General features: G+C 41.8%; 1 protein-coding gene across 2 annotated transcripts; it reads right to left on the bottom strand.

Moving 5' to 3' along the window:
* Window positions 1–147: 147 nt before the first annotated feature.
* LOC118230651 (putative tyrosine-protein phosphatase auxilin) lies at window positions 148–26,031 on the bottom strand. Of its 2 annotated transcripts, XM_035423855.1 has the most exons (19): window positions 25,542–26,031; window positions 21,327–21,462; window positions 17,716–17,851; window positions 13,678–13,727; window positions 13,366–13,514; window positions 12,107–12,229; window positions 11,701–11,837; window positions 11,318–11,512; window positions 10,634–10,751; window positions 10,295–10,374; window positions 9,429–9,622; window positions 8,611–8,994; window positions 8,436–8,498; window positions 7,761–7,856; window positions 7,167–7,286; window positions 6,465–6,743; window positions 6,040–6,188; window positions 4,668–4,844; window positions 148–4,027 (listed from the first exon to the last, which is right to left on the bottom strand). In XM_035423855.1, the coding sequence occupies exons 2-19, from the start codon at window positions 21,337–21,339 to the stop codon at window positions 3,926–3,928; spliced, it is 2,565 nt and encodes an 854-aa protein (XP_035279746.1). In that variant the 5' UTR covers window positions 21,340–21,462; window positions 25,542–26,031; the 3' UTR covers window positions 148–3,925. The 2 variants fall into 2 exon arrangements, with proteins under 2 accessions (XP_035279746.1, XP_035279745.1); XM_035423854.1 differs by lacking the exon at window positions 25,542–26,031 and having other exon boundaries at window positions 21,327–21,696.
* Window positions 26,032–26,048: the final 17 nt, after the last annotated feature.

The raw sequence follows: 26,048 nt of genomic DNA, 5'->3' as shown, positions 1-26,048 counted from the left end.
GGTGGAAGCAGTGGGATGGCATTGGGCCTGTATAGCTGCATCTGGAACCGGTTGAGTGGTCTTTATTGATAAAGTAAACAGTAATGGCAGCAACAGAATGACAGAGATACATATTGTATACCAGAATTCAGAGAAATGACACCAAACTCATTGGACGGAAGTTTATCATGCAGCAAGACAACGACTCAAAACATACAGCAAACTTAATCAAGGAGCTTATCAGGAAGAAAAGGTGGAAGCTTTTGACGTGACACAGGTTTGAAACCCCTGCAAACACCTAGCAACTGAAAGAGACAGGGGTAAAAGCTTGGCAGAGCATCTCAAAGGATTGCATCATGAACCAGAATCAGAATGTCATGAAATAAATGTAGACATTCTGAATTTTGCCTCATAGTCATTGTTTGATTTGAAATACAAATATTATGAGCACGGAGGAAAACATGCCAATTTGCCACAACTGTCCTAATATATCAAATGCATATACATGTTATTGTTTTTGTGTATATGCACCTGTGTAAAACTGATTATTTTATATATTATTTAAATTTGCCTTCACTGGAACTAAGGGGCAATGCCCAAACCAGGAAACACATCCCCAGACCAAGGGGTATCCACATATTTTTGGTCACATACACACACACACTGATATATATATATATATATATATATATATATATATATATATATATATAGTTTTATACAGGTGCATATACACAAAAATGACAACATGTATATGCATTTGATGTACCTGCTTTGATGTATTCTGCCTTAATGCTAATAAAGCTTTGTACAAACATTCTTCTCAAATAATAAGAGGAAATGGAACACAGGCAGAAGAAAAAGCCCAGACATGAGTCATGGATGTTTACTGTTTTTCTCTCTTTGTCTCTCTTTTCCACACCTTAGCATGTCACACACTATATGCACTGTACAGACTGGACTGGGGTAAGGAGTCAACGAGCCACACACAAACATAATTCACATTTCAGTAATATAGCAGGCAAGCAAATTACATACAGTAAGTGGATCAAAAACTTTCCACCTTCTTCCAAACATTTCAATGCCACACGCCACTGTGTTGAGGTTAATCTGAACATTGCCTCGAAATCCAAGTTTTAAAATGGAATATTTGGACTGGAGGGGATGGGGGATGTTCTTCATAGTTGCAAATGTATTGGTCACTAGAAACAATAGTGTGAATGATCTGCATAAATTCAAGTTTCAAATCACATAAAAATTTACGTCATTTTTATTTTAAGGAAAAGTTTCTTAAGTGCCTTCCTTTTTTGTGCTCTCACCAGATATGTTTTCGTTATTTTAAGAAGACATATCTTTTAATGAGAAAAAGGCACATTATGTAATTTAAACACCCATGCTAGACAAATTTTCTTTTTGAGATAAAATAAATTCAAAGAAAATGAATCTTGAAATATTCTACTCTAGTCTTGAGATGAGAAATACTTGTCAGAGTAAGCTGATGTGTGTAGCGTAAAAGCACACTGTACACTGTATTGTACACTGTATGCAAAGCAGAATAAGATTACTGATGCACCACAATACTGAACTGTGTCCTATTTTCCATGGACTTTTGTCCATGAACTATTTCACCGATAATAAGCAAATGGATAAAAATTAATTGAATGCAGTCACAGGTTATAATATAATATGTAAAGTCAGTGCTCCCAAGCACAAATCCATAATACCAACACAAACATATCAAGGGGTGCCTGCATTACAAACAGTAAATATGGAGTGATTAACCAATATACTCCTCCTCCTGATGTCATGGTTTGATGTATCTAAGAGCTGAACATGTCAAATACTTTTACATTTTAATATCCATGGAAAATGTTAACTTGCAATTAGCCAATTCAGCTGAAAATGGATTGACCACACTGTTATTTATGACTTAAGTATAAAACATACATATCTATCATTTCTCATTTATCAATATCTATTCAGTCCTAGAATGGTACACAGAATGGTACTTGTATAGTTTCATTTTATGTAAAAAATAAACATTTCTGTCATGGAAAGCCCTTTGAGGCTACATTATAATCACAGTTCTTACATTGTGACTGATGCATTGCCCAGGCAGCAAAGAAAGAGAGGGACACCACTATATGGTCGGTGACAGTAGCCAATCAAATCTTCATAAGGTACATGACATGAGCTCAGCACTCTCAAGTGTTAGATATCAGCAGTAATGTACTCTATTCAGGTTAGTTGGTAAGTACCAATTTTGAATTTACCTAAAAAAATGTTTTAAAAATGTTTACATTTCATGCGACAGCAAACTATGTTATTTGTTCAAATCAATACATATATCACAAACGACAAAATTGCAAACCCCAAAGATTTGGAGCAGCAACAAACAGAAGCACCAACTCTGAATCCCCAAAGAACATTTTCATGGTTTTGATCCAATTGTTCAAAACATTCAGAAAGACTCTTACCACATTGTTCAAGGATTTCTGTTCTGACAGTTTCGGATTAGGATTTTTAGTAAAGAAGTAAATGATGATTCCACTTCTGACATCATTGAGCCAATCATTTTTAAAAGCCTTCTCAGCTGGCAACTCCCCACTGGTGTGGTTCTTTCATTAATGGTCAATGGGCTAAGAACAGTTATGGAACTTCTCCATTCTCACATGCACTCCATATTCTCACATTCTGATGAGAAATTAACAATGATGTCAGAGAAGAGGTGTAAATTATACAATTGAAAACTTAAGACATTTCAGAAGTGAATATTCAGTCAGCATTTCTCAGGTAGATAATATGCAAAATTTGTACTTTCACTGGCCTGATATAGACAGCATAATGCAATAAAACCAATGGTGGGTTTCATTTATCAATTAATTATTTTTGGAATCAGTTTCTGTAAGGACTGATAAAAAAGACTTTTTTGCCACTTGTGTAAACAGTTTCATTCATTCATACTACAGTGCATGTACAGCATCAATATGTCTACAATAAGAATAGCTGAGTATTCTTTTATGGAATATATAAACTTGGAAAGCGCTTGCAGTCAAGCTCACGTCCTGCCTCCTGTGCTCTCGAGAGACTGTGCTTTTTCAGTGAGCAGGCGACAAAAAACTATACTAAAACGGGAAGGATAATCCTATCAGGGAGAGAGAAGAGAGGCTATCCTTTAAATGAATAAAAGAAAAGTATCTGAGCTTCATTGCCTTATATGAGAGGACCAGCTATGGTTCATGTGTTGATTGTTGAGTCATGCTATCACATGATCATGTGATCACTTGTCCGTAAACCATACGGAAAGCTATATTATTTTGAAATGCTTACTTACACAAAAATGCTGGTAGGGCAAACTGATGAGAATGTTTTTTTTTTTTTTTTTTAAAGCCTTGCCAAACCTTTCTCTAAGAACTCAGATTCTTGTAGACCTAGATGAAGATTAATTTTACAATATCTATCGTATCACTTGATACTTGTCCTTCCCTACCAACCTCAAACCTCAAAGGCAAAAAACCAACGATATTTGTCAACATTTTTACCTGGAAGCACAGCTGTTCTATACAAATCTAAAACATTGGGTCAATTCAATCAAAACCATAGGAACATTCACCACAAGACCAATGTCTGAAAAAACACCCTGATTCACTTTATGTCCTTTCAGATCCCAAGAGAGCATTCAACACAGACTCTCCGAGTCAGGCCACAAGCCTCAGTTCAGCAGCTGAGTCTTAGGTTTACACATCTACATAGTTAAATCAGCACATTTCTATGGTATTTCTATGGTAACTATGGAAAGGGAAAGTGCTTTTCACAGCAACTGTTCTTTTTTTGTAAAGGAGAGGGAGTCACAGCACAGATGGGAGGTTTGTACACACAGGGCGGGGGACGGGGGGACTGCGGGTTACGGAGAGAGACCCCCTGTTGGTAGGAACTTCCCCAAATTTCAGTACAATGGCTTTTGTCCTTGACTGTCAAACTCTGACCAGGCGTCATTTAGTTCCATGAAAATCATCTTGGCATACTGTTCATAGGGTTGTCCTGTGGCCTAGAACCAAGAAAAGAGAAAATACCTTATTACATATGCAGCTACCTTTATGAAAGAAAATATAGTTTATATTTTCAGCTCAATAATTATTATCACTCATGGGCTTAGCCATAAATCACAACATAAAAACTACAAAATATAGACACAGAACCTAAAAACATATAAAATATTAAAACATTAAAGTACATTTGCAACATTATCAATTCATATGTATATTATCAATTTATACTGTAAATTTACCAAGGAAAGTCATATTAACTACTACATGCTCAAGGGATACAACAATCAGGAATTAATCCAACAACCCTCTAGTTAAAACCCCCGTTGCCTAGCAACTTTTTTCAGTGAAGTTCCTTGCTTGTTCCGTTTTTTTTTCTGAAATATTCCTCAGCAAAAAATTTTTTTTTTGCAAAAAAATGGTCTGCTTATCAAATAATTCATTTATCATTCATGTTTCTAGGCCCTGCATTTCTTTATCCTCATATGTCAGAGATCATGAATTTCAGTTGAATGTTTGCAGAAAACCAACACACTTCGAAAATGACCATAGGGAAAATGTCTAATTGGACAATCCAAGCACACAGCAAATGCCAAGTAAATGTAGTTTAGAAGACTGCTTTATAAAGTCCCTGAGACTCACCTTGTCTGGGTGGACCACCAGCACAGCCTTGCGATAGACCTTCTTGACCTGCTCCGGCGTGACCAGGTCGGCCATTCCCACAGGCTTCCACCGGGTCTCCCCCTCCCACAGCACCGTGTGCATGGTGGACAGCAGGGCGCGGATGTTCCTCTCTTTCCCCTCGATCCAGTCCAGGATCTGCAGGAACAGGCATCATAACGTCTAAGGGCCATATTTGCAGGCGTTTTATACATGCTAACAAGACGAATAGCATTTTCCCATATTTACTAAGGTGCCACACGGGGGTTTGCGCTGGTAAAATAAGAGAAATGCAGCATCCCTCAAATTTGAGTTTTTGGGTTAATGCATATGTAGAGCTTTTTGATGTTAGACTGCATAAATACTGGAGGTGAAAATGGAAATCTACATATGATCTGCTACAGCTGATTTATCATGGCTGGTGGCCGCTGTGGCAAAGGTAATTGCGTCTCTTTTTATTAACATTGAAAAGCAGGTGTTAACTTCTTTTCAGCACAAGATCAACATGGCCATTCATAAGAGAAGACATCGTCAACTTGTTAGAGTAGAGGAGATTCGTCATGTATGTAACAGTTTCGGATATTGCTAATTTATTCCAAAAATATTTAGCCTAGAACTCTGAAATTTTAGCTTGAACAGCTTTGACATGTCAGTAGTCTAGTCATTAGCCGTTTCAATTGCATTTATAACTTAAATCGAGTCGGTATCAGAGGTTTGGAACAGTAAATGAAAATGCCCAATAATTTGCATGCTTAGGTATGTTTCTGCACATACTAAATTTAATCATGGAAACACAACGGCACCATTATCAAGTTTTTTTTATTCATGAGACGTGTTAACATTTAAAGGTGACAGCGCCTATCCATTGCACTCATGGATCCTGACACCTGTCCAAAACCTGACCAGAGATGGACTGATACAACAATGCGCAAGACGCATCTTAAATACTGGCAGTGCATTTAAATGAACTAGCAGCGGCTGTGATCTTTACATAACCAGTCTTAGTAAATACCCCACTAAACTGAAAACAAAATGTTGCGGCACAGAGGGTAATTTTCAGCATGCTTAGCAAATATAGCCCTGAATGCACTATCCTCCTTCTCTGTAACCTACTATTCAGCTCAATTGCCTGTCTGTAGGGAGTAATTTTACAGGTTTTCCCTCATTGGCCCAAGAGGGCTTTTTTTCTGCTTCCCTCTGGAAAATGTCCAGAGTGAAATGTGTAAAAACTGTAAATGGTGAGAAAGTAGATCAACTGACTCAGGCTGAGTGGACAATGTGGTTTGGGTGGCGTGAGTGTGGCGTCAAATACACAAGCCCCCCACTACCTCCCCATTAACCCCCTATGACTCACCTTTATCTTCTCAGGGTCCATCTCCTTTGCCATCTCCTCCTTCCTCATCTCTGCTATTGTCCGCGGTCCCTTCTTCTCTTTGCCACCAGAGAAGCCTTGTCCAGACAGCAGGTCATCAAAGTTGGCCTCTGCCACCTTAGGTTTGGTCCCTACAGGAGAACCCGAAGAACCACATTATGTACATTATAACAGCTCACCAGAGAAGTCAGAAGAAAAGGTTCCATAACTGTTGGCAGTTATTTCTTGAAGTATTTCACAATGTGTTTGGAAGAGATAAAAGTAGTATAAGGCATTAGTTAGAGACAATTGTAGAAGGTGTATATAGCAGACACAGTAGAAGGTGGATGTTTGCCGGTGATGGAGGTGTTTGTAGGTGATGTTTGTATGAGATGAGATGGTGTTTGCTGCAAGTTTTTCAGACTTACCCCCACCAGGTTTAGTGCTGGCGTTGGCAGCCCCCCCTATGCTGGAGAAGCCGATGTTGTAGTTGGGGCGATGTTGTGGGGAGGAGGGTGGGGGGCCCCCTTTACCCTGCTGCTGCTGGGGCTGCCACTGCACCCCCCCACCCTGCTGCCAGGAGGGGAAGCCCCCGCCTGTCTGCCATGCCCCTCCCCCCATATGCTGGGGGGACCTCTGTGGAGAGGGAGGGATGGCGCCCCCAGAACCCGTGGGGGTGGTTGGCTTGCTGGAGAACCCCGAGCCTCCTACGAAAGAAAAATACACAGAAGCAAATCAAAAATTAAAAGAAAGAAGTAGTTTTAGAGTAGAATCACAAACAAAACTTAGGACACCCCTAGGACAGCTAGGGTAGGCTTTGCGGCTTGATGTAAACTATTATGGACAATAAAATACTGAAAACTAACTGCATTGTATAATTTAGCACTCAACTACGCAAATTTTTTCCAGTAGTAAAAATAGGTTTGTGTGTCTGTATAGTATACTGTGATGTTCCATGTCAACAGGACATTTTTCAGTTCCATGTGGCCTTGTGAACTTGACCCTCTTTTAATGTTTAACAAATTCCTGGAAAGTCAGTGAAGATACTCCATCTTGTGATATGCTCTTCCACACCATGGCCCTGTAATTCACTTTGGACAACAACAATGAAATGAATGAATGAGGCAGACCTCCCAAATTCCCGAGGTCCGCAAAGGGGTCCAGGGTGCTCGGTTTGGCCTGGTGCGTGGGAGTGTTATGGGCCGATCCCGTGGGGCTGGTGGCGGCCGATCTACTCCCTCCCCATCCACCTGTACACACACACACACACACACACATCTCATTATGTTGCTGCCTTTAAAACCAAAAGGGATACAGATGGCACTCATTCATTACAGTAAAACCAACTAAAATTAAAGGAAAAATTTAACAGGCCCAAAACAAATTGGTTTTGTTTTTTTATAATACAAAAGTATTGTTCCTTACGAATACTGGCATTAATGTCAACAGTCAGTAATGAGAGACTGACGCAAGATACCTAAAATGGGTGTAGCAATCACATGCTCACTGATATGAACCAATCCCTGTTTTGCTGTGAGGAGAAACGTGATTCATTTGAACATGTCAATTATTGATAGCTCACTGTAGCTCCACCCATTATGGGGTTAATGAGACCTCTCTCTTCCAACATTAGACATACAGTAGGTCCCCCCTAACAGAGGGACATTGAGATGGCAGTTGGTGGTCTCTAAGAGACAGGAGAGGGTGGTGTTGTGGGGGGTTACCTGCAGCTGGCGGATTATTGGATTCCCACCCTCCCATCAGGTTCTGCTGCTGAATGGTGACGGTGGGGGTGGCGGGGGGCACCGGAGAAGCCCCACCTGTCGGAAAATCCAAGTCAGATACAGGCCTCACTGGAAAACCTTATAGGTACATTATTTGTAATATGGTAGGGGGGGGGGTATGTACAGATTTAAAATAATCCCATGGACTATATGTCATGTAAATGTCTAATGCCTGACCAACAAAAAAAGTTCATTCAGCGTAACTAGACCATAATGTTGTAGTGGTAGATGGGGAAATTTTTTTGTATTATCAAACATGAGGCCACTGACAATTGACTACATACTACTACATACACCAAAACCCAGGTAGGCATTCCCAGACTCTACATCGGAACATACCCATTTGCCAGTCATCAGCAGAGCATGCACACACTTTACCCATAGCACGCACCAATAGTGAGCTTACTTGTCCTTAGCCACACCTCCACACTAACAGGGTGTTAGTGAGGGGCATAGCCTTACCCACAGTCCCCGCTAATTGGATGATAGCAAGAGAGGGGTGGCCAAGAAATTACATGCCTTACCCATGTGCACAAAGTCAGGGACTAAGACCGCACTGCATGCTGGAGCGGGTCTGTCAGCCCAATGTTACCTGGTCATGCCCTCGCCACATACCTGGCCCCAAGAACAAGCCTGCTGACTCCTGCTGTTTGGGACCAGAGCCAAAGGGATCAAAATCTGTTGATGAATGAATTAGCCAGTATCACCTCACAGCTTGTTCGCATTGTTCAGTATTCATAAGGAAGTGTATTCCCCAACTAAACGGGCTGGAAATATGCAGGAAACTCACCATCTGCAGGGAGAGTGGAGACACAGGGAGAGTGGGGTGGGGCAAATTTTTGGGGGGTAGACTGAGCAGAAGCAGGGCTGCTGCCAGGGTGGGGGGTGGAGCCAAACAGGTCTCCCAGCAGGTCGGTGTTGAAGGGGGGGGGCTGGGGCACGGAGGAGGTCTGGCGACCAGCCTCCCCATCCAAGCCCAGGAGGTCCACGTCTTCAGCTGGGGGTGGTTCCACAGTGGGTGGGGCCTCTGACTTCTTGTCATCAGGGGGCGTGGCCTGGGGCCCACCAGGCTTCTCAGCACTGCTGCCACCCTGCTGCCCGTCATCCAAAGACTCGCCCTCATGGGGGCCTGGGGTTGGCTGTTGTTCTGGCCCACCAGGGGTCCTGCCAGAATCTGAGGAACAAGACAGGCCAGGTGACCTCAACTTTAAAAACAAGCTGGCGACCCACAGAGAGGAATTTGTGACAGATCTGGCCAGTCTGCTATGCTTGTTGCTGTTTTTTGTGTGTTAAATCGGACCATTATTGCTAGGTAAACCCAGATTAATTTTTTCTGACAGTTATCCTACATATCTTATCCACCTACGAACATCTCCATCACAACAAAATATATTTTGGGAATTTTTAATACCTAGCAGTTCCTATAAAACACAGTAAAATACTGTATACTTGTGTACCTGCCTACTCCAAACCAATCTCAACATTTGGATGCCTAATCGGGATGAGGAACAATGAATAAATGGATCATCTTTAGACTCTTCAACCCAACAGCTTCTTATAGTTTTGAAGTGTGCCTGAGGCATCATCACCAGCCCCCCTCTTCCTCACCGGCAATGGCAAGTGCACTCTGGTGTTCTTCGTGGCAGGAAAAGAGGATGCTGGGATTGATGTCCTTGCTGGGGAACTGCTCCCAGGGTGGGGTTAAGTCCTTCTGTCTGTCTGCTGCCTCCACCTCAATGTCCAGCTGCACATGGAATAGCTGAGGGTATTTCTCTGGGGAGTCACAGGCATCCAACTCCGGCCTACACATACAAACACACACACAGATGCACACATATACACAATCACTATTCAACTGATAAGAACGGGCAATTGTCGAATGAATAGACGAATGAATTAATTTACATCACAGGGACAAACATTGTTCTCCTATTTTGATTTCAACTAGCAAACTCCTAACCCAGCACACTGGATAAGAACAATGTCATTCACTTTATAACACAGCCAATCAGAGGAAGCAAAGTGCTGTATTTCAAAAACCAATTATCTAGAAATATTATTTTACTACCCTTTTTCCCCAATTTGAGTTTAGGCACTGTCGCCTGTGCAAGGAGCACTGCAGCCAAAGCACATTCACTCCAGTGATGTACTGCACTGCAAGCCAGTGACTATTTTACACCCTACTATTACTACATACACGACAGAAGGAATCTGGAACTGATTGTAGCAGAGGTACAGCATATCCTATACTATTAACAACTGGTAGCTTTTGTGAGCCTGGCATGAAGCTGGAAGTTTAGCAGTAACTCGAGGAGCTTGGGACAAATTAAGCCTACCTGAAGGCATAGTTGAAGTTGAGGCTCAAGCCAGTCACAAAAGCACCTAGCCAACATTCATAGTGCGTTCCTTTACAGGCTGAGCCTGTCAGAGCCCTAAACTTGACTTTTAATGAACAAAAGAAAGGAGGGACTTACTTCACGAACTTTAAGACTGTGGTCCCGGGAGAAATGAACCCAGTGTGAAACTGAATCTGGAATATTTGCATGTTGGAGGTCTGCAATCAGAAAAAAAAAACTTCTGCATTATATAATGTTGTGCATTACATCACTTTCAGTATTCAGTCCATAAATTATGTAGTCCAGCAGCCTGTGACATAATCACAACACTGACGCATCTTTGAAATTTGTTGAATGCATCTCAGTGTCATGGCCTAGCAAGTTGTTATGCATGACAGTGTATGCCAGATAAAATATGAATAATCAAACTCATTCTCTGGAGACAGCATTGGTTAGAGGGTTATTTTGTTCCCCTACCTTTGCCTGCAGCCGGCCTCCGATGGTTGACCTCATGTGGTAGACAGAGACCACCACATCCCCGTGAGCGCTCACACCCAGAGGGAACACCACCTTCCCCTCCTGGACCCGATGCTCCCTAGAGGAAGAGACATGAGAGCCCGCCCCAAAACAAACTATTTACTGCATCAGTGAGTCACCATCAACTGCGGTATTACTGAGTGTCTCAAGGAACTGGATCAAAGGTTTGTAAGCAAAGACTTGTGTGCTGAAAGCAGGTGGTAAACTTACTTCTGGAGGCTCTTGGCAGTATGTTGGTGAATACCTTGAAATTTCATTGGCTTTTATTTTTTATTTCAATATTTTCCTACAGTATGTGCTCTTAACATGCCCCAACTATAATCCTAATGACAAAAAATTTGACAAAAATCAATCAAACAATAAGAAATTTTTGTAATACTGGATACTATTTAAATACTTTCCAAAAAAAGTTCAAAATCAGTTTTCTCTTGAAACCTTAGGCACTTGCTGTCTACTCTCTGTGCAGGTTGGCTGACAGCAAATTGACCATGCATATAAATGGTTTGGGCTTTATTGATTTTATTCCTCCTTGGTTTCCCTATAACATTCTGGTGATGAGGGAACTGAATGGAGGCTTATTGGGACAGTTTGCCTGTGGCGGTCTGTTCCTGCAGCGTAGGCTACCTCATCCTCTCATACTCCTGCGCTGTAGAGAAGATCTTCGTCTCTCCAATGAGGACATCGCAGAAGGGTCGACAGCCAGTGCGCTGCTTGTTGAAGATGGGCACAGGGCTCACAGTGACCGCCTTGATGACCAGGGGCTTGGTGTGGGGCAGGGTGGGCTTCTCTGACACCATGCTGCACATGTAGCCAACGTACCTGAGTACGGGAAATAGCATTCTCAAACACAGCCTCCAGGCCTGGAAGTACACTGACATTCACACTGCCAACATTATATCGCTCTTCAGCTGGTTTTGAATCTTTATTTCCAAATATAATTGCACAATACTTCAGGACCAAGACAGTGTCTCAGTGGAAGGCTGGTCGCAGGGCACTAGCTGGTCTACCTCCTGTGTGAGGGCCACAAGCCTAACCCGGGCCTCTTGGCGCTGAGCAGTTGGATGGCTGGGACTGGATTACAGAACAGGTGACAGAAGCAGAACATGGCACAAACCAGGACACCTGCAGGGGCTCTGCCATCTTGCTGCAAAAACAAAACCAAGGAGAGAATGAAAGAGAAAGTGAGAAAGACAAAATGAGAGACAGAGAGAGAGACAGGATGTAAGACAAAGTGAGATACAGAGAGAGAGAGACAGAGTCAAAATACCGTATTGGCAATGATACAATATATGTAATTATATTATATATAATGCTTATTTCTTCTGTAATGTGTGGCCCCCAGTTGTAACCTTTGCTCAGACTGTCCATCAACTTTGACACCACAGGCACACCTGAGTTATATAGAACTCTTACCATGCAAGTGATCACACAGACATTCTTGGGGTTCTGTTGAAGCCAGTTGTGCATGTTCTTGCAGACAGCAAACAGGTTGTGGAGGCTGGGGGCTTGTCGGGCTGGCCAGTTGCACTCTGACACCTGGGGGGTGGGGTCATGGGTGTGAATGACAATCAAAACGTGATCAGAAAATCATTGTGCATAAACTATACGGGAACCATACCCAAACTGCTGTGTTACTAATAGGTCCATGAGGAGTCATGTCTCTGCATGGATTCACTGGATCATCTAATAATAAGGTAGAGTATACAATAAGTCTGAGCAAGAGGTGGTACCCCCATCTGAAATAATGCAGTTTAATCTGAACATCATAAAATTAAACTGAAAAGTTAGTTGAATCTCCTGGAAGTTTACTATGAGGCAAATCACTTAAAGATGTAAGACTTCAAAAGCAGATATTCAATATCTAACTCTAATGCATCTGTGGGGCTGGAAACGGTTGTGGGGCAGTGCTTCTGTCTTGCTCTTACTTTCTCCTAATAACTGAATGACCAGTGTGACCACAACATTACCAGAGTGTGACCACTACAGCCAGCCTCTATGACAGCTACAAAAGCAACTTTATCCTGAAGTACTCCCAAGGCGTAATGGCTGATTTACTGAAAATACTGGAGGACAAAACTTCTCCATTGAAACATGTATTTATCATAACACGTAATGTGTAAGACAGAGTAGAACACAGCACAAACAATATGGTAAAGATTAGAAGAACAGAAATCAGAAGTGTAATTCAAAAGGCAGTGGCAGACTGGAACAGCAGAGAGGGGAAACCCAGCCTCAACAATATGCTCCCTCCTAGAGCCTAAGACTCAAGCGTGGCACTAAACATGGTTAATAAATTAATATTTATATCATAGGACTCAAATAATTATCATTTGCAGTAATGATAAGTGCTGATATTTCCTTGGCCAGGTATTTACAAGATTTGGTTCAGGGGTACCTGGGGTTAGCAGCAAAAACATTTTTACGGTGTTTTTTTTACAGTTTGCAGATTACATAAACGGAATCTGCAAACATAGACTTAACAAAAGGCTGGTTGCTCCTATCCTTTTTACCCATGAAAACAATGAATTTAAAGTTATATCCACAGATTAGACCGTGGTACACTGTTTGACTCAGTGGGGTGCCAACCGTTATTGTGGGAGATGTTTTTTGTGCTTGTACTCGCTCCTGTGAAACATTTGTAGATTTTTTGAGAGACTCCGAGCAGGTCTCACCCTGTTGGAGAATTTGGCGCCGCGATAGTTCCTCTGGGACAAATTGAAGACGGTGTAGTGGTCCATGTGGCGGGAGTCCAGAAAGGAGCGCACGTCCTCCACGTGATTCCTGTAGCCCAGTTCAATGGCCTCGGCGGGGTATGACATCACTGACAAGGGAAAGAGAACAGGGGGCTGATGGAAGGTGGAGTTTGCCAAACATAGTTCAAAATGAGTTTGCCAAACAAATTTCAAAAACCTCAGGCTCTGGACTACAAATCCCAAAAACAATGCCCTGCCTTTCACTTGTCTTTATCCATAATTTTTACTTACCTATAATTCGTGAGGTGATGTAGGAAATGTCCAGCTCTCCTTTTGTGTAACTGTAACATAAAAGCAGTCCATATTAGCCAATAAATGTGAACATGTTAAGGTTGGGCTACTGTTGTGGATTTATTGAATGTGTGACATTTAGATGATAATAAATCATCTATCCGTCTCTTTACAATGCAGTACCCACAAGTAGATGGTAGCCTCTCACTTCCTCATTTTTGATGGTATTTTCATCTATGAAATCTGTTAAATTCAGCACATAAAAAGTAATTCCATCCATCCATCCCTTATTTATACCCGCTTATTCCTGGGCAGAGTCACAGAAGGTGATGGAGCCTATCCCAGCATGCATTGGGCAAGAGGCAGGAATACACCCTGGACAATTTTAAAAAAGTGTGCATTTTTTTGAGAAATATGTCATGTTTAAGTTTGTCTCCTGCAGAGGTTGTGTTAACTCCTTCTCACTTAGAAAATCAACAAAACATGCAATGTTACCAGGGATGCCCAAATGTTTGCAAACCATAGCCGCGTTTCCACCGCAGGAACTATACCCCGGAACTAGGAACCTTTTTAGGAACTCAGTGCGTTTCCACCGCAGGAACTAGGGTCTAAATTTAGTTCTGGGGGCTTTGTTTTACCCCCCAAAACGTTCCTGCTCGGGGGGTAGTACTTTCCGAAAGTACAGGAACCTTTTGGGTGGAGCTTGCAGCGCTGAACATTTCTGATTGGTCGAGTACTCGCAGCATTTGTGTTGTATTTATTTTCCGTCATTACCCGCCATGTTTGAAAATATGCAGCGGCAAACCAATTTATTTTCATAATAACTTCAAATCAAACTTGTACGTTATGCGGCGCAGTAGCCTAGTTTTGGTTATAGCCTGTCAACGTCTTGGAATTATAACGTGTGCTCTTCTGTTCTTTTCTTGCTTTAGTATTCGTTTTATAAAATGCTAAGCATTCGTGCTGGGACAGCATATTACGTAGGCTACCAAAACATTCAAACGGATTAATTCGGTTGCTGAATATTTTCTTCCGGATTTTCTTTGTTAGCCCGTTGTAATTGACTCAAAACGTTTGATACAGTTATGTGAGGTATGCGGTCGTTCTGCATAATTAACATTGATGATACAGTACAAGCAAACTGGAAATCACCATCCGCACTTTTTATCCGCGTAAACTAACAGGTTAATTCTAGTAATCTTCCCTTTAGCTTTTTCAGACTGCCGTAATTTTACTGACATTTTTCAATTCCACGAAAAGACCAGGAAGACTATGGACTAATTTATGGTGCATGGTTCACATCTGGAGGGCACACTTCGCTGCTCGGCTAGCAGTAACTTCGAAGGAAAGCAAACGGTGGCTGTACCACTACTAATTTACATTTTCACGCAAGTCCGAGTTTTCGTTCTATTCTTGTCATTTTGCCATTAGCCTATATGGAATTGACGACGAGAAAGTAATCAAACAGCAAATTGTTTACAACGTGTGCATGTTTTCTGCTGTTGTTGCCAGTTATACATATAAATGTGAATGCATTCTGTCGCTTCGGATGTCAAGACATGAAAGCGAATGTTCGCATAAAAACATAATGAATGTGTTTGAGAGGATATATGAAAATCAATAGATACAAAAGTAACCATATTCATTGTTGGTAACCCGTTGTATAAGTGGAATAAACCCCTCCGGGCTGTCCCGGTTATTAGAAAATAATGTAGGCTACTTCGGTGGTAGTATGGGGTTACGGAAGAAATCATATGACAGACGGACCGACGACAACGTTGCTTTTTCATACGTCAGTGGGCTAATTTGCCTAATCTTCGCGGTACTTTAGACCCCGGTGGAAACGCAGACAACCATTGGCTGAAGGAACCTTTTAGTTCCTGGTAAAGTAGTTCCTGGGACTGAAAGTTCCGGGTAATTTCGGTGGAAACGCGGCTTATGGTTGGCAGCTGACAACAGGAAATACTGGAAATATAGCTCTGTTTGAGAAATACTGACCACCATTTCCAAACTGCCCTGAAAGGAGACTGGTATTGCATCAGGGGTTCTTACTAATCCCAGTTCCCTTCTGTCAGTGACTAAATTCAGCATATTTTCCTTATTCATTTACCAAGGGCATGCCTACAGAAGCTCTTTGCTAGTAAAGCTCATCTGTCCAGCAACACACACGCATCCACAGACATGTATTCACACACACGCACACACACACTTGTTTGCATGGACACACATTCTCATGGACACACGCATCCACACAGTCTATCTTGCATCTGCCTGCCAGGTGACAGCAGACAAGTGAAGCAGTGGGTTGCAAATTAACATCAATAATTCATGTCTTATCAAACTCATATACACCACAGTGGTACAGCACTGTGTCTCCCTCCCGTTTATAATCTGTCTGCCTGCCCACCTCCTGTCAATCTATCTACCTATTTTCTCACAAGGCATAATCTTCTGCCGTAAAGCCAGTCTTACACTCTTCCCTGTGTATGCTAATAAATACTGTTTCCTCTCTTCAGCTCACCTTCAGGTAGAACAGAATTTGGTGCCATCTCCTATTACCTTTCATTGTTTCCCACAGATGGCTTTAAACAATGTGTCTGCCTGTCCCCCTTCTTACTCCTCCTGTTTGTTCTATTATGGTTCTACCTTGCCACCACACCATCCTTTTTCTGTTATTCACACCTTATTTTAATGCCTCTAATTTCCTTCAATTGGCTGTCTGTCGAAAAACAGTTTTTCTGCAATAAATCATAAGTTATTACTTATGTCCCCCCGATGGATACTGCCCAACAGTTTATCCACTTCCATGCCTTATAGAATTGCATTCATTACAGTCCTTGCTTCTCATTTTCATTTCATTCCTTTCTGTAATACATGTTATGTGCTACTGATCTACTAGCTGGAATGGTTTTTCGGTTCAAGATAGTTTGATATTATATTTTCTGTGTTGTAATTGTTACGGTATGAATTACCCTTTGTGTCCTGGAGGAAATGCTTGAGTAGGCCTGAGCTACGATGCATGCATTCCAGCAAACAGGCCTGTGTGTTTCAGGAAGCCTGTGATTCACAGGGTGTTTTCACACCTCAGTGGGGGACCCTCATATGACTGTAGTTGGCTGCTGGTTTCAGTGCTAGATTTCGTGCTTCTGCAGAGCAGTGGGGAGAGGCAGTTGCCTAAACAAAATAAAACTAGTCACAGTTCAGAGCAGAAATGGTTCACAGCAAACTGCCACACAGTCGTCCTCTCCGAGATTGACCAATACGCCTACAGTCGCTGGTCTGCAATTCGGGTCTGCATATCTTACATTTTTTGCCACAAAGAAGTTACACCACACCGGCATGGCACCACACTGCATTACATCTGATAAGCTCAACATGTAAGGCCTTATAAGGCCTCTGTTTGCTCAGCCTTATGGGTAATGAAATGAGCCCTTTGTACGGAGTCGGGTAGGTATTCAGCAGTGTCACCGGAGAGATGGGCGGCATGAATAATTGAGGGGTGTGGCGACAGCGGGTCTCTCCTCCGCGTGTCTCCATGTGGTGACACGCTGAAGCTGTCCTTCTCTGGCCCTGTGGAACATGCTGAGCCCCCAGGCCCCCACTCAATTTCTCCCACCCAGAATGCTGTGATGGAGACAGGACCTCTCTGAGTGGCCTAAGCAGATGCCTGTTAGCATTTTTGTTGGTATTTAAAGAATTTTTGCTTTTGAGTTTGTACTACTAGTTGTATTATTCCCCTCAATATGTAAGTCCTCGATATATAAGGCCTTCTAAGGCCTCTGGTTGTTGTTTCTTGGTAGCCCTCCTCACACCTTCAAGTTTTGGAAACACATGTAATTGTTGTCACAGAGTAAAATCTTTGTGACTGTTTAAACTTTTTTTCATGTATTTTTTATCATTTGCATGGAATTCACATTACTTTGTAACACTATTCAAACTCTCACCACACTCCCCATTCTTCCTCAGGACAGGCTGAAGACGGCTCTGTACATTACCATACACAATGCAACGACAGACATAAAGCTGAAGAGGACTCACGTTGCGACTTGGTTCATGACTTTAGTGGAGGTGTCCTTCAGTGTGTCTTTGAGATTGTCTTTGAAGCTGGTGAACAGCTTTCCAGCTCCACCCTTCACCATATCCAGGAGACCCCCGCCGTAGTTGGCATCCATATCTAGAGATGAAGTGGGTGGTCAGATTTTATATTTCTTATTAAAACACACAGACACACACACACACACACACACACACACACACACACAATTATGGAACACATATTGGTTCAACACTCCTAAATGCTTCATAAAGTGAGAAGTTGGGTTGTCAGTCCTGCAAGTGAGTGCAAAATAAGTGACAACTGAGCCCATGTAGCTGAAAAACCCAAATCTGGCAGTGGAGGCCAGACACAGGCTGCTAATGACTCATGTTGCTGCAGTACAGCATGCACAGATGGGTTAGTGTGCGTAAGTGTAGCTCGCCAGTCCCCACTCATTTCTACAGAGAGACTGCTTTCATTCCCATAGGGGCAGAGCCCAGCTACTGGACTTGGTCCAGGGGCTCCAGAGTTTTTGGGAAGAGTGTGGCATGCCTAGAACACTGACTCACCACTCTCACGCTCAGCTCAACTCATTTCACTCCACCTTGAGACAAAAGGACTTCTCTCCCCAAAATATGCACCTTGCCAGTCCATTGGCTTGACTGCCCCTCATCAGCCTGTATCTCTCTCTTCCTCACACCACCTCTCTGCTCTTAACATACAAACTGCCTCAACTGTCAATAACTTCACATTAACTATGGGGTTGAAAATACAACTGGCATTTTTCTGCCCAAAATGATATTAATGAAAATAAGTGCTACAATAGATTGACTCATTCCCAACCAGATATAGCCATATATGTCACAACATGTTTCTTGGCTTCTTTGTCAGAGTGATAGGTTAAATTATTTGAGGTCCAGGTAGAGAGGCCCAAGTAGTCTCTTAAAATTGTTGTCAGCTCTATACTGCAATTAATCAGGAAAAAAACAAGATACCAGCACCCTTCAGTAAACCTGACAGAGTAGTAAACCTGTGATAGTACAAAAATAAGTCTGTTGAATGCCTGCGTTTTGATGACATTATGACAGGGTGTCCCTCATTTCCGTAACAGAAAATAACTTTAAGTTCACCATCAAATGGCGGGGCGGATAAGAGGAGGCCGGAACCCAAGGTTTGTTCCTGTTTAGAAGCATCTGACTATGATCTGAAAGGGGAAGATCACAGCTCTCTGCTGACTAACATTGCCATTAAGAGACGCCCACTGCTCAGGAACACAGGAAATCAAAGCTTGCATGGTGGTCTTTTTGGCTGAGATGGTTCTCCACAGTCTCAGATAAGGTCTGATTAAATGTAACTAAGACTACAGAGAGAAGGAAAGACACATACAGAGAGAGAGTGAGAGAGACAGAGAGATGCATTCACAGAGAAACAGAGCTGGATGCAGACACAGGCAAACTCCCACAGAGAAAAAGAGCCACATGCATAGGTCGCACACACAGAAATAGAGTTGTAAGCACAGGAATAAGAGAACAGTATACACAAGGAGACAGCAGTCCACTCAGGGAGAGTTGTATGCTCAGGGAGAGACAGCAGTGTGCACAGAGAGAGAGAGAGAGAGAGAGAGCAGTATGCATGGGGGACAGCTGTACACTGAGGGAGAGCAGTATGCATGGGGGAGAGCTGTACACTGAGGGAGAGCAGTATGCACAGGGGGAGAGAAGTATGGACAGGGAGAGATCAGTATGCTCAGACAGCAGTATGAGACCCCTGAGCAGAGAGCTTCAAAGCCTCCAGCATGTGCACCTGGTGTGTCCTCATTTCTCTGTCCCGTTGTCTGAGAGCCCTTTTCATCCTCATGGCAGACACACATTACAGTGTTTACACTGTGGCAGCACTCCACATCAGAGCAGCTCAGCTGGCATTTCACATCATCCGAGCAGTACATGGTTTGGCTTTGTGGGCTCGTATCATTATATTCCTTGACCCTAAAGCAATAATGACAGTATATTTCATCCGAGCACTGCATGGGTGGGCTACTGGGCTTTATGGATAAAACTGTCATATAATTGTAGACCCCAAGCAGACTAATGATAATACATAAGATATTTTTATCTTTTAAGCTGTGATCATGTGTGATGACAGAAAGAGATGACAGACATAAAATATAACATTATATTACAAGCATTTATAGAAAGACCTCTTCTGTGTGTTGTATCATACCAGCATGTGGAAGGACAGCAATGATTTTGAGATACCTGACCACAGAATATCACAATATACGAGATATTTAACAATATACCCTCAAAACCTTATCTTAAGTAATATCAACTAGTGTAGTGGACATGGACAATATATTTCCCATCCATGTCTCTGGCTGACATCTGGAAATCATCTAAGTGCATTTTCACGACCCCTGATTGACTACACTGCCCTACATTAATTTAGCAGATGCTTTTATCCTGAGAAACGTTCGTAGTGAAGTACATAAGTAAATTCAATAGGATTACAAGAGCAGCAGTAATCAGCCAAGTAGTACATAAAAAGACAATCATACTGTTAGCACAAGCAACTGTCCTCACAACCATACTGTATGAATTTTGATTGCGATTGCAGACGAAGACAGGGGAACCTTCAATTTTTGGGTGTACCAATCAAAAACTGGGAGTGCCTAGAACACCCCGGACAGCGCACCGCTGCCAGTGGTTAGTACATTAAACAAAGTACAAAGTAAGATTTTGAGAATTCAGAGCTGCTGGGACACTCGCCCTGTTATGATGCTACCGGAATGCGTATATGAGGCCCACAGTTTTAAATCCAGAGCCACACAGGGCAGCACATCCTGGGAGGCATGGATTTCAGTCAATGGGATGTCCATTCCGCACTGTGTACCCACAGTTTACCTTTTTGTCATAGCACAGAAATTCAGGTTTGTTCTGAACACAATACCTCTCCACTACAACACTGAATGGTACTGCTTTATTGAATAGTATCCTTATAAACCATGAATTATGCAGTCCTAGGGTACTGGTATGTTGAAGCGTCTTATAGGTGGCACCATTAGTAAATGACTTCATTCTGTCCATTATGAAATACAAAATTGAGTTCACTTGTGCTCCAAGATACTTTTGTGCACAGATAAGGCATATGATGTTTTGGTTTTTTTTTTGCGATCTGTATGTATCTGTATGCACCATATGTATTTAATAACCAGAGTAACTGAAACACCTTTAAGCCAATATGCTTCAGCAATCTGTGTGCATAATATGGCAACGACATGCCATATACCCCATTGATTTACTAATATCATAGATCATAAAATGATATCAAGACATCTGAATGAATCACTACATATACTTATAAGCACGGTGCTTTCACGAGAATAATTTTAAACACGGTCCAGACAAAAAGGTAAGCCAAGTAGGCCTGCGCAACGTAGCTAATCAGCGTGATTGTTTCCAAAGCAAAAATAAACGCATTGATGTGTTATATTAAACCGTTAGCCTATTCAGCAGTAATCCAATAGCAGTCGTGTATTCAATACACAGGTCAGAAGTCTACATGCGTACATGGACCACACTGTAATCGTGGTTCTCTTGTCATAGCCCGGCTTTACCTGAGCTGTCCATGGTTCTGTAGTCCTCCGGTCTCCCCGGGCCTGCCTCCGCCGCTAGGTCTGCCGCTGTTGCGCTGGCTCCGTGCGTGTTGCCGCCTCTCCCCCCGTTATTGAAGTCACCGCTACTGTCGACCAGCTGCAAGGATTCATATCCATCGTAAGCGGTCTTTTTCTTGCATCCACCAAGCAGGCTCATGAGCACACCGCAGATATTTATGAATTACATGTACAAAAATATATCCTTGAGGCAATGGTATGGCGATAAAGTTCCGCTCGGGTTTTTTCCTCCGATATTGCGTCCGTTCTGGCTACGCTGAGCAGCTCGGCTTCCGTCTGCCCGCGCACGGCTGTCCTCACAGCCGCATTTAACTACACAAGGCGAGCCAGTATCCCTGCAGAATTAATGGGTCCTTTCCCAGCTCGCCGCTGGCTACAGACAAATCCAAGCAACTGCTTATGCACAGCACACAGTGGCTTTGGGGGATTCAGCTCATTCATGCTTATTTGCGATATATTTTATTTTTCATTTTATAAATGAACAATGAGCGCAATTGTTATGCCGTTATGTACTTTCGCTCATTTGTACGATCTATCTTTTGAACTAAATACAATAACAACTATTATTTCAAAACCAACAGTTTATTGGAATAGGCAACTTAGTAAATGACATTCCGCATTAGCTGTTCAGTAGAATTACATCTGACAGGGCGAGTCAGACCTCCTGCTACATGATTTTAAACGCAGTTAGGGTAGCCTACCTCACAGATAAAGCACACCCCAAGAACAATTTAAAAATGAGATTTCCTTAAAAATCTGATAATCAGGTTATTCCCCTCAAGATACCCCTGAATTATACAGTGGGTAAAAAGAAACACCAAACTAAAGGCATACATTTTTGACGAAGCAGCGTCTGGTGTGCACCCCTCCCGAAGTCTGGACAAGAGGACAGGCCTAGGATTCCGACTAGGCATTCAATTGAGGAGAAAAATGGGAGCAGATCAATCCATTCATGAATTCATGTATATGCTCGCTTTGTGCCCATGCCTGTATCTCAGAATTTAAATTACAGTCCCTGTACTTTCTGAAAAGAGAAAGCACCCAGGTCTGGTAATCAGCCCTATGAATAAAGAATATTTACGGCATAAGACTCACTCCATCTGCACCCCATCTTCTTCTATGATTTAATTTCCTGCCAACAGAGCATCTGCTAATGAACAAATTAGTTGGGCAAATTCCTTCCAAACACTATAGCCAGCCCCAATTAGTTATTTGCTTCTTTTGAATGGAGAAGGAAATTGGATATAAAATCAAAATTAACAAGGAATGCCAAAAATCTGTTTTGTATGGTCTGTCTTACCCACCGAACAATTAGAGTGACCATGTGTCAACGCGAAATATTTCACCTGTATCTGCAAAATACCATTTGAGTGATGATGTCTTTAGGATACAACTCCTCTTCTTATTATTTATGTGAATTCAGTTGTCTTTCAAATTGGAGAATACTGTCTAATGCTGGCAAATATAGTTTTACCTGTATTTCAGAAGTCATAATCATTATATTTAAAACAAAAGTGAATGTTTGGAGTCTTATTTTAGTCTCATCTGAACTGTAGCCTTAATTTTTATTAATCCATTCTCTACAATGGTGGTAAGGAGAGGTGTTACACAAGAGTGACATCATTATTTTGGGTGGGGCTCAGCACATTGCATTTATCGTGGGCTAAAGTATACAAGTGACACATTAAACACATGCTCTCTCCTTTTGTGCTAATTGAGGTTATGGTTCTTTTATGGTCTTGGTTGGTTATATTGTTTATGGTTTTATGTTTCTCATCTCAGGGCTTGTTATGGATCCAATCTGTATGTATTTAGAATGTGTACTTTGATTCTCGGTTAGCATAGCTAACTAGCAATAGGACTTTAGTAATGGTATATCTTAACTCATTGGCAAAGATACTACTGACTCTATTGCATTTAAGCCAAGAGAACTACTGTTTCTCCTATACTGCAAGTCAGTCTGGATAAGTACTGTAATCTGTACAAGTTCGATCTGTACATGTAATGTAATTAGACAGACAAATTAATTTAAGGTGAGAAACACATATTGACACTTTTTTAACCGAAGTCCTTTTTAAAGTACAACAAACGATTCTCTTTAGCCTGTAGCAAAACATCCAGTCCTGCTATTTTTTCATTTATTGTTGTTATTTTGTTTTGGGCAAGACTTGCTCATTGCTCAAATTTGAGTTCAGCTGTTGCAGAAATATCAAGAGTAATATCTAAGAAATTGGAAAAAATATCCTAAAATTTAACTGTGAAGTTTAGATTGAGGATATACTCCGGATGCCAATTAAGCAAAGTAGTTAGTTCTACTAGTGGAAAGGACATGGCACATTCACTGAAACCAATAACATACAGTACATTCCAGTAATGGAGGAACTGCCATTCTTTGAAATTATAAAACGTGTTCGGTAGTATGTGTTTAAAGACAACAGAAACAGATTGCTGAGGGTTTCACCAGGGTTTGACACACTAAAATGCTAAATTTGCAGTGTACAGTTGGACGACCAAGATTTCCATTTAGGAGAACAACGTGAGGATAGTGGAGAACTGTTCAAGCAAATGTGAAATAACATTCTATCCGCAGTGGTACAAGAGTTATGCTATTCTTTAAATGCCCTTTCAAACAGCCATAAGTATGTTCTTGAAAATCTGAGGATGCAAATGGATTAATCACTCACCAGAATGCTCAATAAAGCTTTAACTAGAGGTCTCAGTTAGAGAAGGGTCATTTAAACATGCTGATCTGGGTGTAACAGTAGCACTCATGCTGTACTTTGAAGCTGTTGTAAACTCTTATTCACTGTAACGGCAAACCTACAGAGCCAAGGCTCAAGTTTTTTCTTTTAACATTTTCGGTATGCATGTCAACCTACGGATCTTATTAACTAATCAAATGATTTTTTTTTTTACAACCAGCGGTGGCTGATTTCCATCGTTAGGCCAACAAAAATACAAGAACATATAGGCTAAATCAGTTTGAAGATATAAATGAATCTAAGGATGTCGAGTTTTTGTTTTGAAAACCTGTGAGAACAAATAGGCTATTTATCCAACTGATGTACATGTATCAATCGTCACATGGCATCGATTAAAAGAACCAATATTTTTCCAAAACAAAATGTTTATTGGGCTGATACACACAATATCAAAACGGCGGATCTGATCATTAGAAAGAACGAATTATTTGCCGAGTAGGCCTACTCATCCACTTTATGTAATATGGCATAAGGCTGGAAGACGTAATGGCCTTTCCTCGTGTTAAACGACAGTTCAAACACTGCTTGGCCGGTAGCCTGTGTAGGCAAATCTTAAAACATCAGTGTCCGTCACAGCGCAACAGACAGCTCTATTGCCGTTGAAACAGCAACGCTAGCCAGTGCTGGTGTTTGGCACCGCTGTTATAACCCAGCAGATCATTTGTCATATTTATTGCTTTCTTTAAAATATTTAGTTACACGGATCGTTATATTGTCAAAATTTGCTACTGCTGTCACATTATGCATAGCCTATGTATGCATTTAAGTAAATCTCATAGAAATTCATCACATAGTCCTGTCAAGTAAGCTAGGGCATGTAGTTCGTTTATATTCCAACGCTAATTTTTACGCGGAATAAGCCTAGTGTTTTCAGAGTTATAAAATATTATCTTTCATCGACTCGTAGGTAGCCTAAAACAGGAAACTGTCCAGAATACCAGATTACGCAGATGAACGGAAACCCAAAGCATTAACGCATACACATAGAAGCACAAAACAGGCCTGTTTGTCATCAAGTACCAGCATCCCGGTCGTAGGTAAATAGCCTATGACAAATCATTCGCCGAGGCTACAGATCGGCTACACCGTGATTCCCCCTAATCAAATCAAGCCGTGGGTCGCAGAGCGAGAACACCCAGGACGCCTCCAGCAACGTAAACCCTCGTGAGGGTGGTCGGTATGTTAATTTTTTGCTTTTTATTTTAGTTTCTTCCGTAGCCTATGTGCATAGCAAATGATGACGAACAAACGTTGTAGGCTACGTTATGTAATAGGTCGTCGAGATGCGCTTAGTAATCATCCTGAGCGTACAAAAGTGCGATGTTGAATTTCACCAATAGCTTTCGCATTCACTCAAATGAAACGTTTCCTATAAGGGATTTCCTTCTATACATACCTCTTTGGACGCTTTCTTTCATTATCCTTGAGCCCGAGGTCTTCAGTTGCGTGACAGCAGCGAGTCCCACTGATTTCTGAAACAGTGATCTTTGATTTGCCGTTTGCAGCTAGTCAAAGGTCAAATAGGTAGTCCCCCGTCTTCCATCGGTCCCGTGAGCAAGGACATAAAACGTGAACCGTCGTGTACGGCACTGCTGAATGACGGACTCCTGTATAGCGTCACACTATAAAATAAATAAATAAATAAAATCACGACTGGCAAAAATATTATGAAAAAAGCGGACTGAAATTTTAAACTGGGTCCCAAGGCTACATCATGTTCAGCAAAGAAAATGTTTCTATTTTATTTTAATTTTTTTAATGGCAGGGGGGAGCTTCTTCTGGTCGCGGTTGACTTTAGCAACATCTCAGAGGGTGGGACAGATGATGCTTCTGCAATCCTCGAAATGCAGACTTCACCATCTGCATCCCATTCGATTGTCATGCTAGTGCATGCTTCTGACAA

This window comes from Anguilla anguilla, chromosome 6 (genome assembly GCF_013347855.1).
Source record: "Anguilla anguilla isolate fAngAng1 chromosome 6, fAngAng1.pri, whole genome shotgun sequence".
Taxonomy (NCBI): domain Eukaryota; kingdom Metazoa; phylum Chordata; class Actinopteri; order Anguilliformes; family Anguillidae; genus Anguilla; species Anguilla anguilla.
This window is presented reverse-complemented; position numbering and strand designations above follow the sequence as displayed.